The sequence below is a fragment of the Rousettus aegyptiacus genome, unplaced genomic scaffold (assembly GCF_014176215.1).
Source record: "Rousettus aegyptiacus isolate mRouAeg1 unplaced genomic scaffold, mRouAeg1.p scaffold_m13_p_6, whole genome shotgun sequence".
NCBI classification, from domain to species: Eukaryota; Metazoa; Chordata; class Mammalia; order Chiroptera; family Pteropodidae; genus Rousettus; species Rousettus aegyptiacus.
This window is the reverse complement of record NW_023416309.1, coordinates 98313444-98331756: the sequence shown is the minus strand read 5'-3', so window position 1 is coordinate 98331756 and position 18313 is coordinate 98313444. Positions and strand designations below refer to the sequence as shown.

Here is an 18313-nt window from a genome sequence, read left to right as displayed (position 1 = left end):
AAATTATTCAAACCAGACAATCCCAAACCTAGTCAGCCTGTGCCCCTGCCTCACCCTTTCTTTCTCTTGAAATCCACAATAAAGCCTTTTGTTCATGCATTCCCCTTGCTCTGTCTGCCTCCTGACAGACCTAGCGCTTCCCTGTAAGAAAAACAAATACCACAATTTAGAAACAAGCATTTCTCCAAAGAAAATATGCAAACAGTCAATAAGCACATGAAAAGGTTTCAATGTCATTAATCATTAGGGTAATGCAAATCGAAACCACAGTGAGATACCACTTCATACCCAGAATAAAAAGGACAAACAACATTTTGTGGAGGATGTGGAACCTTTACACATTGCTGATGGAAATGTAAAATGGTGAGGCCACTTTGGAAACAGTTTGATGGCTCCTCAGAATGTTAAACATGTAATTCCTGCATGACCCAGCAATTCTACTTGCAGGCATATATCCAAGAGAATGAGAGCATACGTCCATACCAAAACTTGACACAAATATTCGTAGCGGCATTATTCATTATGACCAAAAAGTGGAAACAACCCAACTGTCCAACTGATGAAGAATAAACAAAGTGTGGTCTATGCATACGATGGAATATTATTGGGCCACGAAAAGAAATGAGGAAATAATACATGCCGTAACAAGAACAGACCTCGAAGACATTGTGCTAAGTGAAAGGAGACAGACACAAACGGCACATCGTAGGATTCTATTTATGTGAGAGTAGATTCGAGAGACATAAAGCAGATAGTGGTTACCAGGGGCTGTGGGGGGGGGGGGGGTGGACGGGAGATGGGGTGGACGGGAGATGGGGAGTCACTGCTAATGAGTGTGGGGGCATTCCCAGGTGATTAAAAAAAATGCTCTAAAATTAATTGTGGCAATGGTTTTTCAATTCTGTGAATATATAAAAGCCATTGGTTGGTACACTTTGAAAGGGCTAATTTTACATGTGAATTATATCTCAGTAAAGCTGTCATTTAAAAAAGCAAGGAAAGGATGAGAAGGTGGAAGAGAAGAGGAAAAAAGAAGAGAAAATAAAAAGAAAAGACAAAAGAAAGGTAAAGGGAAGAGAAGGGAAGGGGAAGGAAGGGAAGGGAAGGGAAAAAGTAAAAGATTCATCCTGGTATATCCCTTCTCTTCCACCTTCCATTATCTGTCAGTGCCTCCCATTGGCCAAACCTACCCAGAAGCCAGAGGGCAGAGAAGTTTGGGAAATGTAGTCCCTTGAAACACCAGGCAGAGGCAAGAGGAGGATGGGGATACGGCTCTCACAGCTTTCGCTCCTCTCTGACTCCACGCCCCGCCCCCCTCACCACCACCATGTGGTATTCAGGCTATAAACATTTGTTGAATCAATAAATGGCCCTATTCCCCTACCTTGGGCTGTGCCCTTCTTCTGCACGCTGAGGCCACACTAGGGGCTTTTTAAATGTAAATGACGTGATGATTCATCATCCTATGACCAGCAAGGAGGTCATCACTCCCTCACCTTCTCTTGCCCTTTAGTCCCCGAGGACACGGAGGGTGCCCCGGGTGAGGCTAGACTGCAGGGGGCGGAGCAGGGGTGGGAGGGGCCGGGTAGAAGGTGGCTTGCGCTCACAACTTAAAAGGGGCTCAAACCATTTCCTCCCCAGACAGGGGAGCACGAGCCCCAGCACAGCCTTCCTGTGTGGTTTCAGCTGCCCAGAGAGTATCATGGACTTGGGTGAGTGAATCCTCCTGTAGGAGGAAGAACGGTACTGGGATCACTTTGACACCCAGACCGACGTTGTGGAATGGGGGCGGAGGATGCAGGTGGACGGTGTGGGGCAGGAAGGCATGGGTGGGCATGCCGGAGAAGTCTGGTTCTGCTTTGGTGGGAATTGGTGGCTGCTCCCAGAGAATGCCACCCTGTTCTCCCAAGCACGAAGGGTGCATCTCTCAGACCTGGGGAGGGGAGTGACCATTGGTACCAGGACAGACAAAGGGGTTGAGGTGGTATCTTTTAGAACAGTAGGGACTGAAGAAGGCAGCAGGGCTGGGGTTGGTGGTGATCAGGACAGTTCCTGATCTTCATCGCAGCTTGTCGTTTCATCAGGGAGCAATTCCCAGAGGGCTTCGGATCCTCCAGTTCCCGCCTTTCTCCCCTGCTAAACAGGGATTGGAATCAGTTCTCTCGGGGTTAGGAGAAGGAGCAAATTCAAGGTGACTGCACTGGGGAAATGGTACTGTGCAGGGCGAATGCAACCTGGGTGGTTGTCTCTGCTGCACATCCCACCAGCTTTGCCATGGCCCCGTGCAGACTAAAGGCTGGGCGTGCAACACGAAATGGGACAGCAAGGGGCATCCGGCTCGGAGAAGTCGCAGCCCAAGCCTCCAGCACAGCCTCTCCCTCACCGATCCACTTTTTCTACCCAGGCAGAGGACTCTTCTCTTTAAAAAAACCCATCCTCTGGTCTCAGCTTGTTCTTAACTAGAGGGAATCCAAGGGAAGCTCTGAGGGGGTTTTGAGGGGTTCGTCCAGCGACCGATACCTGGTTTATAAATCTCAGCTGTGCAGTGAGACCTGTGGCGGTTATGAAGGCCAGGTTCCTGGATGGCTTGCTCTCACCGACGAGCAAGCTGCGCGGCGCCCTCAAAGCCACAGAGGGTTGGCTTTTAAAAGTGAAGGTTCTCTGGTGCGCCCTGCTGCTGTCCTCACACCCCTCACCGCCACACCACAGCTTCTTTCCTTCATCTCTGCCTTTCCCAGCCACCCAGAAATCTGGGTGGACTCAGCCAGCAGCTGTGAAAGGGTTAAAGTAGCCACCTCACCCGCTGACTGAACTCCTGGAAGGCAGAGTCTGATTCCTGCATCTCTGAATCCCAGGTAGTTTGGCGGTGTGAGCAGGAAATGTTTATGGAATGAATGGATGGCCTCAAGAACTCTGACTTGATTTTAGTTTTTAAAATCTCTTCCAATTGACACTCCTCCCAGCTGTCTACCCTCGAACCCCCACTCCCCAGCCATCTACCCCCTTCCCCCCAACTGCCACCACCAGAGTCGCAGAATGCAGACGTCATCCACTGGAGACCCTGCTCCTAATTCTGACCTCTGTGAAGGGAACTGAGCAGCGTCCCAGCAGTGTGCTGGTAAATGCTGGAAAACCAGCTCCCCAGGGTGAATGACAGCCCTGATTGGTTGGTTGCACTTGCCGATTTACTTAATGTAAATTCTCCCACCATAGCTGACTTCAGGCCGTGAAATGACTGAACACAGAGTTTGAGAGAGATTACGTCACTGGCTAACAAACTTTTGAGAGCCAGCTCCGGCACGCCATGGAGGGTCTTCCCCAGACCTAGGTTTGGGGGTGCTAGATGCATGGGCTTTGATGTGGGGAGGGAAGGTTACCCCTCCTCCAGGAGAAAGAGATGTTCTTGGTGCTTCACTCTACTCAAGAGAGCCCCAACGGCCAAGCCAAAAATACCGGTAAGAGGGAAAGCCACTGAGAAGCTCTTGCTCAGAACAGGCTTTGCCGTTGGTAGGGCAGGTTTGTTTTTCAGTCTTCATCGGCCCAGCAAGAGGGGGTTGAGAGGGCAGACTTTCTGTTACACAAAATGAAAATGCCAGGGCTGAGCTCGTCTTTTTCACAATTTGAGTGAGCAGTCCTGAGATGTCTTTCTCACTCTCAAGAAATGGGTCCGAAGACCTCAGTTAGAATTCTCCAAAGCAAAGAAAAGAGAACCTTCAAGAGACTCCTCTCTCACAGCTTGGCCAGAAATGGTGGCAAACGGGGCGCCAAAGGGATTCAGGGCCAATCCCTTCTGGCCTTCTGGGAGCTGGGCTGGGGAGGAGGGGCGTGCTGCAGCCTGGGGGAGCTGTTGGAAATATCTTTCCTCTTTGTTCGGTACTTTCTTTCAGCGAACTGCCATGGACTGAAGAATTCAGGCATGACTAGTCTGGTGGGGAGAAAGATGTGTTTATGTCAATACTCCACTGCAGCAGAGTGAGATCCAGTGCTGATGGGGCAACAGGCAAGGTCATTGTGAAGTTTAAAGAAAGGAATAGTGAGCATGAGTCAGGGGAGCATTTAGGTTGGGTTTTGAAGTGCGTATAGGAGTTAGATATCAGACGAGGAGCAAGGGAGCCCAGGATGCAACAGGAATAGCAGACTCAATTGCCATCAGAGGCCAACAAAGTAAATGCAGGAATGGACATAAGGCGGAGTAAGTGGAGGGAAACAGAGTGAGCCGGAGGGTGCAAGCAGCACTTACAGGCATCCAAACCCAATTTTATGTAAACTCTATGCAGCCGAGCAGAGAATCCTGGGGCTCAGCCTGTATGGTCCCAAATAGTCAGCTCTGCAAAAGTTAATAGAGATAAGAAAAAAGCAAGTTGAGCATATAAAGACCCTGGCCATGCCAAGAAAAAAGGGAGGCGGGAGGGACAGGCAGAATTGATCCTTAAGATTTCGTATGGCATTGCCAAGGAGTTTGGGCTTCATCCTAAAAGTGATGGGGAGCCAGTGAAGATTTTTTTCTTTTTCAATTGAGTAAAAGGACAAGATTTGTGTTTCAGAAGGAGTTCTATGGCAGTGAGGCGGAAGCAAAGCCTGATGTCAGGACAGAGGTGGGGCCAGCTCTGAGATGTTGTGAGAGGGAGAAGCAACAGAACTGGGTGAATTGTGGGATGCGGGGGAGCGAGCGTTCCCTTCACACTCTACAAAGATCCTTATACACAGCAGGCTCATCAGAAATGTAGCAGTACGCAGTAGTAAGAGTCGCATTCAAATCTCGCAACCATCTCTCAGCAGTGCGTGACCCCAGGCAAGTGGCTTAACCTCTCTGGGCTTCTATCTTCTGGAATATAGAATGAAACTCACAAGGGGTAGCTAGTGGGGTGTTGTGAGGGAGAAATACATAAAGACTAAGAGGCAGCACAAGAGAGTGGCTTGGAGTACAGTGTCTGGAGTCAGACAGGATAAAGCCCAGCTCCACTGCTCACTGGTTTAGATCTTGGGCGAGTTACTAATCTCTCTGCGTTTTAGTTTCCTTGTTGTTAAACGGGAATCATAGCAGTACCTACCTCATAGGTCTTTGAAAGGATGAAATGATTGTACATGGAAACGGTTTGGTGCATAGTGAGAGTTCAATAAATATGACTTACATCACTGGATAAAGCAGCTGATATCACAGTGACAGCAAGATTCGACCAGTGCTCATCCATTCCTGCCTGTTCGAAAGAGAGCCCCCAGGCCTCTCGCCTTCTCTCCAGAACCCTATCGCTTCCCTGCTGCTTTCCTCCCCCTCTCCCCTGCCCCCCAAAAAAGAGAAAAGTTGTGTTGGCAAGTAAGGAATTCCAGAAAAGAAAAGCTTTGGGGTGGCTTTTGGGGCCAGTTGATGGGCAACTGTGATTCCCTGGGTGGACTAAAGGGCCTAGAAAATGTAGGGATGAAAGTTGAGGGTTTGGGGGAGCAGCCAGCCAGCAATCCCCTCCTCCCAAATAAGAAGGAAGTTTCTCTTGCTGGGAGCTCGGGTTGAAGTTCTAGGGAATTTTCTTTACATTATGATTGTTACTAGAAACTCAAGAACTCAGAAAATACCCCACATAGAAGTCAACCGCTCCTCAACCCCTGAGCTTCCCAACTTCACTGGTCCTACCAGTTGCTTTATGACTTTGTAACAGACAGAAATGGACTGACTCATGGCTACCAACCAGTCTCCTTCCGTCATACACCAGAGTTCCCCTAAGTTCCCATTTGGTTACCTTTCTTAAAAATGGCCTAATCTGGTCCTACAAGATCCCTGCTTATTTGCCATCTTTAGCACACCTGGAATGAGAAATCACCTACACACATGTGTATATGTGTGTGTGCGCGCGCACACACACACACACACACACCAGCTCCCACCCCCTACCCCAGCCAGTGACAAAGAGAACAGGGCTGGGCCCAGGAGAAAAGGTTAATGGAGTAAAATAGAAACAGTTGTTGCTTCTCATATTTCACTCATTGTGACTTATCAAAACTTTGAGGTTTCTCGGTTCTCACTGACAGTCAGAGCGGGTTTTCTCTAGAGTAACTGAAAGGCATACGTTTAAAGAAACCTCGAGCACTTCATATCAAGATGAGTCAGTCAGGGGAGGATGGCTGGTGTGTTCGTTGGACCCTGGAGAGCATGTGGTTAAAGGCAGAGATGTGGACACAAGCTCAGGGGCTCAAGGGGCAATTCGGCAAGGAAGGGGACTGAGGCAGGGGAGCTCTGATGTTGCACAAGAATCCATTTTCTCTCAAGACTGAAAATATTCAGGCGCAAGCTAGGCACGATGGGGTAGTGGGTGCCTGCCCCAAGATAGAAGACACAGAAAGGTGGGTCCACGTAGACAGTGGAGCGCTTCACTGCCGTGCTACCCATCAGGGGCTTCCTCCTTAGGTTTGGGTAGAGAAGTCCTAAGGATTAAGATCAGATACAGTGAGGGTTTGCATCCAAGCTATGCCTTACACGTGTCTAGAAGTAGTGTGCAGTATAACTTGCTTGAGGTGGGAGAAACACCTATCAGTTTATGTGGCTTGATGCCCTTCCTCCTCCCAGGAGCCCCCAAGCCCAGAACCTACCTCCACCTTAGGAATTCCGCCTAGAAAACACTCAAGGCAACTTGGTGCATGTAGTAAGATTTTCCAGCAGGTGGCGCTGCGGCCAAGGACACAGACTCACTGGGAATGTGCTCGCCCTTTTGGGAAACTGGACCCTTTGCTTGCCTGAGGGGCGGGGTTTTCAGTCTCCAGAAAGTTCTGGAGGCAAGGTCCCAACCATTTCCCTTCCCTGTCCCTACTAAGACTGGAGGTGTGACGGAGGAGCGACGAGCCTGCAAGTCCTGGTTTGGCATTTATTTGGGGGCATCACAGATTCTTGTGTGGTCCTGACCCCATTGTGAACTGAGAGTCAAGGGATAAGAAGGGGACCACGTAGGTGAAGAAGGCACAGCTCCTTTCCTCAGGGCTCTTCCAGGCTGTTAGGCAAGTTAAGATTTCTACACAGATGACCTTGTGACCTGTCTTCCATGCTCAGCCCTCGGAAGAAGTTCCGGCCACTGAACAGAACTGAACGGCCAAGCGCGGATTCTGCTTCAGTAGCACATCAGGCCTGGCGCGAACCCAGGGTCTCAACCCGCTGTTCAGACCCTAGGAGAGTCTCCTGACCCAGAATGTACCCAGGCTCCCACCCTGCCCTGGGCGGGGTCCCTTCCCACAGCTGACCTCAGGTTCCCCTTCCACCCATCTCCTAAGGCCCTGGATTAGAAACAATTTTAAAAAGTGAAAACATATACGCACACTTAAGTCCAGCGAAAAAAAATAAAGTAGCTGCCTCAGGGAATAGTGTCCATCCTACTCACTGCCGCAGGACAGTGCTCCCTCGGTCCACCTTGGTGCTTCCTCCGCCATTGAAAAGAAAGCAGGGCATTCATTCATTCATTCATTCATTCATCAGCACACAATTCCTGGGCACATCCTCTATTCTGGACTTGCACCGGGTAAAGGGGAAGAGGTTCCTGCCCCAAAGGCAGGCTGAAGGGATGGGCCAGGTGACCCACCGGTCAGTGCTGAATGCATGTCAATTGAATGAGGGTGCGTTGAGGAGCCCCACAGGTCCCTGAAGCACTCTCCCATCGATCTCCCATCTCTGAGAGGCCAGTGAATAACACTCCCCCACCCAGCCCTGTGAAATCACTTTATTCCTTTAGTCAGATTCCCTCAAGGGATACTCAGGCTTCATAGGTGGCTGCCCACTCACCTGGGCACAGGAGTCGCGCTCCCCAGTGGCTTCTGGCACTGGAGCAGTGCAGGGGACACACACACACCACCACCACCTCAGGGCCTTGCTTCCTGCATGTCCTGCAGAGGGAGGGGGCCATTCAGACCCAGAAGTCAAGGACAAATTGTCTTGGTCTTTGAGGGCTGATCTGGGCCAGGGTGAACTGTCCAAGTCCATAAAAAGACCTGAAGACCCAAGAAGTGAGAGGCTGCTCTGAATTCTGATCTGCTCCTTTCAGGGACCTCAGGGTGGGGGAGGGCGAGGGGGTGAGGGCAGCGAGGCCGGGCAGCTGGCCTGGCCGGGTGCTTCGAGGCACAATCTGGTTCTGATGTTCTGTTTCGGCAAACGCGGTGCCGGGGGGGCTCATGATGGAAGCTCTCAACAGCATCTCCCATCTCAGCAGCTTTCTTTAATAACAAAGAGCTGCCCCTGCCAAGTGATAACTTCCTCGCCTTGTCTCTTTTAGGGAAGCCGATGAAAAGCATGCTGGCGGTGGCTCTCCTTGTCGTTTTCCAGGTGAGGTTCATTCCCTGCTCCATACCCCCCGTCCCCAGGCCCACCCCTCCGAAGCCCTGGGTTCTGCTGGAGGAACTGGGTATTTGCTGAAAGGAAACAGACCCAGACACTAACCCACCACCATTCACTGAGCTGACGGCCTCCCCTCTCCATCTGCTGAGTGACCCTAGAAAGCCACAGATGTTCTCTGAACTTCCTTTCCTCCATTTAAATGAAAACATGAGCGAAAATAAGTTGCCACCACCTTCCCCACCCTACCTCCAATATCCCCATCCAAAAGATGGAAGTGTGGACCGCAGCTGAGCTCTTGGAGAGAGAAGAGCTGCAAAAAGCAAAGGCCGTCAGGTTACTGGGTTTCGCACATGAGCGCTGTGTACAACTTCATATGTTTTATTGAGCTGAGAAAAGAACCTTTGGTGTGGTGGCCTGGTTACTATCCTGTTACCTCAAGTCTGCCTCCCTCCCCAACCCCCAGCCAAAGGCTCCCCTAGAAGCCCAGTTCCCCAAGGGGGTGTGGAGAAAGGATGGGGTCCAGGACCCTAAGGGTGGGAGGCACATATCCTTTATAAGGACCTGAATTCTGCAGGAGCAAAGGCCCACAGTTTACGAGGCTTTGCTTCTCCATCCCAGAAGTAGAGACAGAAAATCTGCCCCCACTGAGTGCCAAAGTTAGAAGAAACTGTAGCTCATGGAGCCGACTCTGCCTCATTTGTGGGGGCGGGAGCTCTGTTGGATGGGGAGCAGGCCGCTGAGACCAGAATTGGAGAGGCAGTACTCCAGATTTGGCTCTTTCCCAGGTCTGGAGGCCAGAGGGGCAGCTTTCCAAGAGCCCTGGCCAGAGGCAGGCCCCAAGCTGGGCGCTGTTCCCAAAATTTCATTTCAGAGGCCCCCCTGGAGCTTGGGCTGCAGCCCACAGCCTGGCCCCCTTCCCCATGACCACTCCCTCCCCTCTCTCCCGCCTGTTTTCAGGACTCCGGAGAGATTATACTGCTACCAGCGGAGCCTGGAAGATTGGGGAGGGGATGAGGAACAGCTGGGGCTCATTCTTCTCTTTACTTGGGGGGATGGAGGTGGCTCGGATGGGGCAGGATGTGGTGGGGCTGTGGGCTGCAGAGGCGTCAAGTCTCATGGCCCATGGGGGCGTAAAAATGGGGGAAGAGAGGGCAGTACCAAGCGGTGGGGAGCGCACTTCACAGAGGCTGGGTGTGTGGCCCTTCAGGAAATCCCAGAACGCCCTTATGTCCAGGGACCCCAGACCTAAGGCCTCGGGCCTTACCGTGGGTGGTCTTCCAGGCCCCCCAGGCGGTAATCATGTCCAGACAAGGGAAAAGGGGTTGCCAGTGACTTTCCTTTTCAAGATAGCAATGCCCAAAGAAAAGGCTCCTGGACGTTCTCTTGTCCTCCTCCTGTCCCCAAGCAGGACAGTGACGAACCCAGAATTTGGAAGTGAGAAAGACAGAGACAGGATACAGGGGAAGTTGGGAGACTGGGCTCTACTTCTGTCTACGTCGCCTTGAGTGAGCCACATGGCCTCTCCGAATACCTCTCCATCCTCATCTCTAAAGTCTCTCCAGCTCCCCAGTTGTGTGAAAATCCATCCTGTTGAGCTGCCCAGAGCCTAGTTCCTGGAAGAGGGACCATCGGCTTCCAGATCAGCCCCCAGCCCTGCACAGGCCTGGCTGTCACTGTGTCGCTGTGCACAAACATGCCCTCCGTCACTGATAAAATCACAGCAGGCCGCCTAAACCTTCACCCTACCCTGCAGACAGGCTAAAAAAAAGCCCTGAGCAGCTGAGCCCTGCTGATTGGGATCTGCAGGAAGAGACTGCGAGGAAGAGAGAGGCAGAGGGGTGGGAGGAGAGGGTGGGACCCCAGAGGGAGAGTGGGAGACAGAGCCGCGCTTCCTTCCAGGGCCTCCAAGAGGACTGGGTCAAAGCCGCAGAGGTGGCAGCCCCATGAGGCCGTGTTGGCACTGGGCACCCGTTGCCTGAGCTCCTGCTGTGTGCCGCGGGCCCCAGGGGCCTGTAAAAGCCATCGGGCTGCTCACCACCCCTGGATGTGGCAGCTCACCTCAAACCAGGGCTTTGTGGCCCTCAGAGCCTTTGCAACCCTCAACCTTAACTCCAAGGCACATTTTCCCTCAAGAGCCGAGGTATTTTGTAGGCTTCGCTTCTGGAAAGCTCTTTCTACCAGGTTCTAAAGGAGGCTCAAGAAGAAAGACACAGGTTTCCGCCCTCCTGGAACTTCCAGCAAGCCCAGTAAAACCTCCGTGGAGATGAAACAGTGTGAACACCTGGGTTAGGTACCTCACAGCACCGTTGAAGCGCGTAGTGTTCACTTCCATTTCACAGAGGCGAAACTGAGCCTCAGAGAGACGAAGTGTGTTTAACTGGCTCAAGGGTCAGTTGACCCCAAAGCCCAGACTATTTGCAGTCCGCCGGCCCATGTGAGGTCAAGTCTCTGAGAGTTGGCAAAATCACACCCCGGCTCCCACCCCAGCCTATTAAATCGAGACACAACGTTTTAACAAGATCCCCGGGTAACTCGTATACTTGTTACAATTCGAGAAGCACTGATTTCAAACCAATGAATCACTTGGAAAGTTTAGAAAAACAGATTCCAGGGCCCCACTCCCTGAAATTCTGGTGCAGTAGGTCCCAGGTGGGGCCCAGGAATTGGCAGGCCATGTGATGATGCTGACGATGGGGGCCACGCTCTGAAACGACTGCTCAGGGCCATCCCGGGGCGGCGAGGTCCAGACCCACATAGCTGCACTGGATCATGTTCCCGCTTCCTTTCGCAGGTGTGCCTGTGCCAAGATGAGGTCACGGATGACTACTTCGGAGACAACACCACGGTGGACTACACCCTGTACGAGTCTGTGTGCTTCAAGAAGGACGTGCGGAACTTTAAGGCCTGGTTCCTCCCGATCATGTACTCCGTCATTTGCTTCGTGGGTCTCCTGGGCAATGGGCTGGTTGTGCTGACCTATATCTATTTCAAGAGGCTCAAGACCATGACGGATACCTACCTACTCAACCTGGCCATGGCGGACATCCTCTTCCTCCTGACCCTTCCCTTCTGGGCGTACAGTGCAGCCAAGACCTGGGTCTTCGGTGTCCAACTGTGCAAGCTCATCTTTGGCATCTACAAGATAAGCTTCTTCAGCGGCATGCTCCTGCTTCTTTGCATCAGCATCGACCGGTACGTGGCCATCGTGCAGGCGGTCTCGGCCCATCGCCACCGCGCCCGCGTCCTTTTCATCAGCAAGCTCTCCTGCGTTGGCATCTGGATGCTGGCCACCGTGTTCTCCATCCCAGAGCTGCTGTACAGCGGCATCCAAAAGAGCAGCAGCGAGCAGACGCTGCGGTGCTCTCTCATCACGGAGCACGTGGAGGCCTTGATCGCCATCCAGGTGGCCCAGATGGTGGTGGGCTTTCTGATTCCCCTGGTGGCCATGAGCTTCTGCTACCTCGTCATCATTCGCACCCTGCTCCAGGCACGCAACTTCGAACGCAACAAGGCCATTAAGGTGATCATCGCCGTGGTGGTGGTCTTCATTGCTTTCCAGCTACCCTACAACGGGGTGGTGCTGGCCCAGACGGTGGCCAACTTTAACATCACCACCACCACCAGCTGTGAGCTCAGCAAGCAACTCAACATCGCCTACGACATCACCTACAGCCTGGCCTGCGTCCGCTGCTGTGTGAACCCTTTCTTGTACGCCTTCATCGGCGTCAAGTTTCGCAACGACCTCTTCAAGCTCTTTAAGGACCTCGGCTGCCTCAGCCGGGAGCAGCTCCAGCAGTGGTCTTCCTGCCGGCATACCCGGCGATCCTCAATGAGCGTGGAGGCCGAGACCACCACCACCTTCTCCCCATAGAGGCTCCTCAGCCTGGACTCGAGAGACCCCCACCATGCCACAGAAGAACAAACATCAGCCCTAGCTACCTCAACCAAGTTTGCGAAGACATGCGGCTGATGAGCCACCAGATCCAGCAACACTCTGCCGCCGCCACCGCTGTTGTCCCCCAACCAAAAGTGAAAGTCGAGAAAGTTCACAGCTCCGGGAGTGAAGGGATAGGTGTTGGTGAGAGTGAGTTGGGGGAAGAGCCTGCGGAACCTCCGGAATGAACTGTCAGGGGCCGAGTCAGGGTCTTCCAGAAAAGGAGGCTCTGTCTCCAAGACCGGAGGTGGTGGGGAGACTTTTTGGCTTGGAAGGGAAAGGGAGACACCACTGGGTCAACTGACTCTCTGAATCCCTCCGTCTCTCTCTCGTTATCCACTGTCATCCAAGCCAGCAAGAAATGGCAGTCCCCAAGCCCCTCTGCAAGCACATTCGCCCCTCGCCTGCTGCCTCTCCTCAGACTGTTGCCCTCACAGGCTTCCAAGGCGAGGGGTGCGGTGTGCCCTACAGGCCGAGCCAGTTGCCTCCAGCTGGCCAAAGCCATGTCCCCAGCCAGGGCTCCGGGGAGGGGATGACGCGTGGCCAGACCTTCTCGTGTCTCAGCTCTGCTAGGATGGAGGATTGGGCAGAGAAAAAGGTTAGGGGCCCGGGTGTGGGTGACAGTGCTGGCTGCCCAAGGCCAACGAGCTGCTGCTTTGTTCTTTGTCACAAGGACAGAATACTATTCATCCTGTTCTGCTTTCAATTCATTGAGAGAGCACCTTTTACTCATATACCAATAAAAGTTTTTCCTTGAGGAAACAAGAGCTTTAAAAGAAAGGAAAAAATTTTTTGGTAAATGGCAAATGACTGTGTTCTTGTTTTGCAAACCCCCACGCCCCACCTGACCACCCCCATTTCCCTCCTCCTTCACCCCGGTCTTCATTTCTCAGAGATGCTCAGAGCCAGGAGCTCCACAGAGCTATCCAATGACACAGACCTAAGAGACTAAAAGATAGGAGGACAGGAAGTGCAGGGTGTCCTTGCAAATACCCCTCCAGAGCTCATGGAACAGAACCAAAGCCTTCGTGGTCAGAAATGACCCAGGGACACTGGTCTAGCCACTGTGGCTGTGAACTCTCCCTGATCCTCAGGAACGTTTACACACTGGTCTGCTCTCCTGTCCTAGCTCAGTCTGGAATTAGACCCCCTAACAGTCCCCTCAGACTCCCAAAACTGCTATTTATAGGGAGGCCCCTCCCTGGGCTCAGAGACCATGGCATGCTGGATTAAGGGGGCTTGAGATGGGACCCATGTGAGAAGCTGCACCCCTTGGGGGATGCTTGAGAGCCAGGTCTGCCCACGAGTCTCCCTACTGGCCACTGTTGTCGCAATGAACCTCCATGGTGTGGCTCCCATCGTGGAAGAGCAGGGATCCGGAACAGCCACCACTCCCACACAGGCCCAGGCCCCATGTCACCTTGTGCCCTGATATCCACCCAGAACTCTGACGTCTCCAAGCCAAGGAGGTTTGTCCAACCTATGACGTATGAGGAGGTAGTCGTCTGAAAGCCCCAGTGCTGTAATAACTCAGGGAAAGGGCTGGGGGGTTGGGACGGGGCGGGGATTGGGTTGGGGGAGGGGGTGCTGAGACATTCGTGCAAAAGGATTCTATCCATTTTCTGAAGTGAAAAGAGAATCATAAAAAATGGAGCCTGCCTGATAATGAAGCCCATTCTCTAATCTCGAAAGCACGTTGAGCTACCCTCCTCCGAGTGATGCACTGAAGACCATTTGTTAGTCAGCCTCCAAGCCGGGACCTGGCACCCGGGGAAGCACAGGCCCAGCCCCGTGGAGCAGCGATCACGGCGGCAGCATTAAACATTAAAGACACAGCTGCAACTGTGTGTGCGAGTGTGGGGCGAGGGCTGATCCCGGGGTGCGCGAGTGTGAGCCCGCTGGTGTGCACATCCTCATGAGGTCGCCTGGGGAAAAGCTCCGCCGTTCCTGAAGGGGAGGGATGTAACAGAGCGGTCATGAGCAGGAAGCCAGGCCAACCGCACGAGCATGCTACCTTGGCTCCAAATACTTTCTTTCCAAAATCACTGGACATCTCCAAGTATTTACAAAGACAACAAAACCCCCGGCAATGTTAATTCCCGCAAATTGCTCTATCTCAGGAGCTCTGACCTCAGCTCGTTGCTGGCCTGGCCCTGCTCCTTTGCCAGCACTCCCATGTGCCTACCCTGAGCTTTGGGGGATCCTGGGGAAGAAGAAAGAGACCTGCTGGGGAGGCCCTCCAAGGCCTCTCTCTCTCCCTCTCTCTCTCTCCCCTTCTCTCTCCTCTGCTTCATGCAACTGCCCCATCTGCCTAGGTTCATGGCCTTCACAGCCCCTCAGCATCTGCTACAGCTTCCCCTTCCTTTTCATAGCCAGCCCCTTGTCCACTCCTCCACCCTAGCGGCAACCTCAGGCCACAACTCTGTCATTTCAGCCAGAAGCACCACGCTTCTCAAATCGTGGACTCACAGAGCTGCAAAGGATCTCAAAGATCAGCTGGTCCAGCACCCAATCATTCTCTAGAAGGAGAAATTGAGGCCCAGAGGGAGGGAGCGACTTGCTCAAAGAGACATTGCAATGTACGGATGTTGGATAAACTTGCTTTGGGGACCTGAGGATCTGGCAGAACTGCTCGCGGGGGGGCGGGGTGGGGGAAGCAGAGGCCCCGGAGCCCTGTCGACTTAGAATGGCGTCTCTCCTGCTCCCCAGCTGTGTGACCTTCAGTTGTTGCTCAGCTGCTCTGAGTGTCAGATTTCTTGACTGCAGAAGGGAGAGGATTTGCAAATGCCTGGAATGTTGAGTGTGGTGGTGAGGAGCTCAGACTCTGCAGCCAGACTGCCTGGTTTGAATAGCAGCTTCACTGCTGGGCTGGTTACTCAGTCTCTCTGTGCCTCAGTTTCCTAATCTATGTAATGGTGATAACCACAGCACCTACCTCCTAGGCTCGTCGTGAGGGGTAAAATCATTCATATATGTAAAATGCTTAGAAATCCCAATAAAAGTATTGTTGCTAATTATTAAGAGATGTTTAATAAATGGTAGCTTAAAACAAAAAGGTTGCTAACTGCAAGGAAACCGAATTCAATTCCTTAGCTTCATTTTCATCCCCATACAACTTATAACTCAAGCTGGAGGGAAATTTTGAGATTAGTTAGTCTGTCCTTCCCATTGCTTGTACAAGTGAGTCAATGAGGCTCTGAGAGGGAAATTACCTTCCTGAAGTTTCTTGGGATCTCTCGGCAATGCGAGAACTTGAACCCAAACTCCAAGCTCCCATTCAGAGCTCTTCCCCCAGACTCATCTGCACGCCCCTACACACCATCCTCCTCCCAGACCTTCCAGGCCTTCTCTGACAGGCGCCATCCCTCTTGTCCTGTGGCCAGGTCCTTAAGGAGAACCTCCCCTCTCCCCTTTACATAGGCCCCATGCTTGCCATTAGGTCTGGGAAAATGAAGTGCGAAAGAAATATGGCAGTGGGCCCAAAGGAAATTAGACAACTGATCTTTTTAAGAAAAGATTCTCTCTGGGAGTTAGGTTCTCAGTTTCATTTCTGTGTCGAGGGTGAACGATTAGATGGAAAAGAAACAGGCCTATGGGGGTGGGGGTAGAGTTAAGGCAAATGAGATGTGGGGAGCAATTCTGAGTGGGGAAGAAAAGGCGTGGGAAGATGAGGCAGAGGTGGGTTCTAGGGGACTATACAAGGTTGGGGGCCGGACTTGGAAGTAGTCTCAGTGGGCAGAAAAATACCCCCACCTACACACACACACACACACACAGAGAGAGAGAGAGAGAGAGAGAGAGAGAGAGAGAGAGAGAGAGCTTTCAGGGCCTCCAGATCTTAGGTAGGGAGAAAGAAGCTGTATTAACCTCAGAGACAGGTGAGGCCATGGCCTTCTTTGCCAGGAGAAGGTTAAAAATTACCCAGTTTCCTTGGTCTGAGCTCCTAGAAAAATTCCAGGGGGGAAAAGAGGGTGGGGCCTCTCCTTCAACTCAAAAGAGGGACACTGGCCTTCCCCCCAGCCCTCAATCCAGGAAAGCAGATGTCCCAGAGGTGTGGCAGGGAGTAGCGGCCTCCTTACCCGTAACCTCCCGCCCCCTGAATTGTCATGTCTCGGGCCCAGAAAGAGACATAGCCCAGGCATCTGCTGCAGAAAATGCTACGTGGCCCCTTGCTCTTCAGCAAGAACAGCTGTAGACTAGCGCAACCCAACTGATCTCCAAAATCGGAAATGGGGGGACATGAATGGGCTCCTCTCAGTGTGTGCACGTGGCCCAATTCAGACTTCTCTACTGCTGTCAGTTCCATCCCTACCACATTCACTTTGAGGACAAATATAACCTTTTTTTTTTTTTTTTTGACAGATCCTGCCTCAGGTTTATTTGTACAAATAGCACAGGAAGACGCCAGCCCTATGCAGACAACAGCCCAGAGGTCACACCAGTACTTGCATCCTCACGTCTGAAACCTTCGTGGCGGCTTGGGCACCTTGCCTGAACCTGAGCTGGAGGTGGAGCTGAAGCCTCAGCCTGGGCCTTAGTTTGAGCCTTGGCCTTGGGCTTTGGCCGGCAAAGCCTGAGACCCTTGGCAATGCAGGCATGAGCACTTTTCCCAAGCTGGGGATGAGCAGTGTAGGCAAGTCAACTGAGCTTGCAGCTGCAGCCCTTTGGGACCTTGGGCTTGACCTCCTTGGGCTTTCTGAGGGCCTTCAGAGCCTCAGCACGTGCACACATGTAGCCTTGGCGTTGTTGACCTGCACCTTCTTCAGACCCTTCTTATTGTGCTTCTTGACAAAGTGCATGTTCCTCAGGAGCTTCGGGTCCACCCCTTAAGAGATTCATATCTTTGTGATCGGGGTTTCTTGATGCCATTTCTGTGCCATTTTCGGGACTGGTTGTGAGTGGTGTGATTCTTGGACTTGGCCATGTCTGCACCGAAGCCCGTGGCTCCTCAAGTGCCTGGGACCACAATCTATAACCTTATTTTTTACTATTGTTCGGTAACCCCAGGGAATTCATTTGCTGGGTTGTGCTATGTGTCACAGCAACCACTGCAGTTTGGCCTCCAGTTTTTCATCTCTGGGTAAATAAACATCTCTCCTCACGAGCAGGGTGGGATCAGGCTTTACCGGCCTCTGACCAGCTCCATTGCGTGAGGGTGCAATGGGTCCAGAGGTCAGACATCCACTGGCAAAAAGACAGGTGAGGAAACACAACTTTCGTCCTCTCACGCCTGTGTTAGAGCTTGCTTAGGCCGGAACGGTTTAAATGTGCTCCAAGTAAATAGCTGACATTGTGAAATTGAACAGATGCTGCAGATGAAATGCCCTCAAACTCTTTTCCAACATTTAAAAAAGGCCTGGAAATGCACGCACATTTATCTCATATGGTTTATGCAAACTGCACTCAAGCGACTGAAGCAGGAATGTGATCATGAACAGAGATGGAGTGGTACATTCTTCCCAGGCCTGGGGGTGGGGGCGGGGGGGTTCCTATGACGTGGGCAGAGGCCTGTGGTCAAGCCAGAAGTCACCTACAGGGCACCCACTCTGTCTCCTGCCTGAAAGCTTGGGCTTCCTCGCCCACAGCTGACTCCCTAGACACCACTGTCTTGCCCATACTAACACCTTTTACCACCTGCCTTCTCCTCTACCCTCATTTTAGGGATGCCCAGCTGCCAGCAATATCTGGACTTGGAAGTCCAGGGAAAGCGGAGCAGAGAGAACTATGGGAAGCTCCCAGCCTGGGTGGTTCATGGAGATGCCCCTCTACCTTCATCTTCAGAACAAGACACAGGTCTAGACCCACCTAGAATCCTTCAAGCCTCGGTCAAAGGCAAACTTGGGTTTTTGTCCAAGAACCACACTTGCTCTGCCCCAGCCTCTTTTCAGTTACCCCACACCTACCCTAGTCTTGGAGACACCATGGACTTCCAAGAGCTTGTGAGTTTTCATCTCTGGGAGAATCAGGCAGGTCGGGTGACAGCAGTGGAGAGCGGGTATCACAGATTGTAAGGATCACAGAGTCTCAGGAGGAAGAGAGCTTGAGGAGGTAGAGGGGGTGCCTAGCCTAGGAGG

At 52.3% G+C, this 18313-nt stretch overlaps 1 protein-coding gene and 1 pseudogene across 1 annotated transcript; one reads left to right on the top strand and one right to left on the bottom strand.

Moving 5' to 3' along the window:
• The first annotated feature begins 1650 nt into the window (after positions 1-1650).
• Positions 1651-13789, top strand: CCR7 (C-C motif chemokine receptor 7). The gene is made up of 3 exons (XM_016150783.2): positions 1651-1712; positions 8244-8293; positions 11097-13789. The coding sequence occupies exons 1-3, from the start codon at positions 1703-1705 to the stop codon at positions 12174-12176; spliced, it is 1140 nt and encodes a 379-aa protein (XP_016006269.2). The 5' UTR covers positions 1651-1702; the 3' UTR covers positions 12177-13789.
• A 2883-nt stretch (positions 13790-16672) lies between these two features.
• Positions 16673-17212, bottom strand: LOC107513764 (annotated as a pseudogene).
• Positions 17213-18313: the final 1101 nt, after the last annotated feature.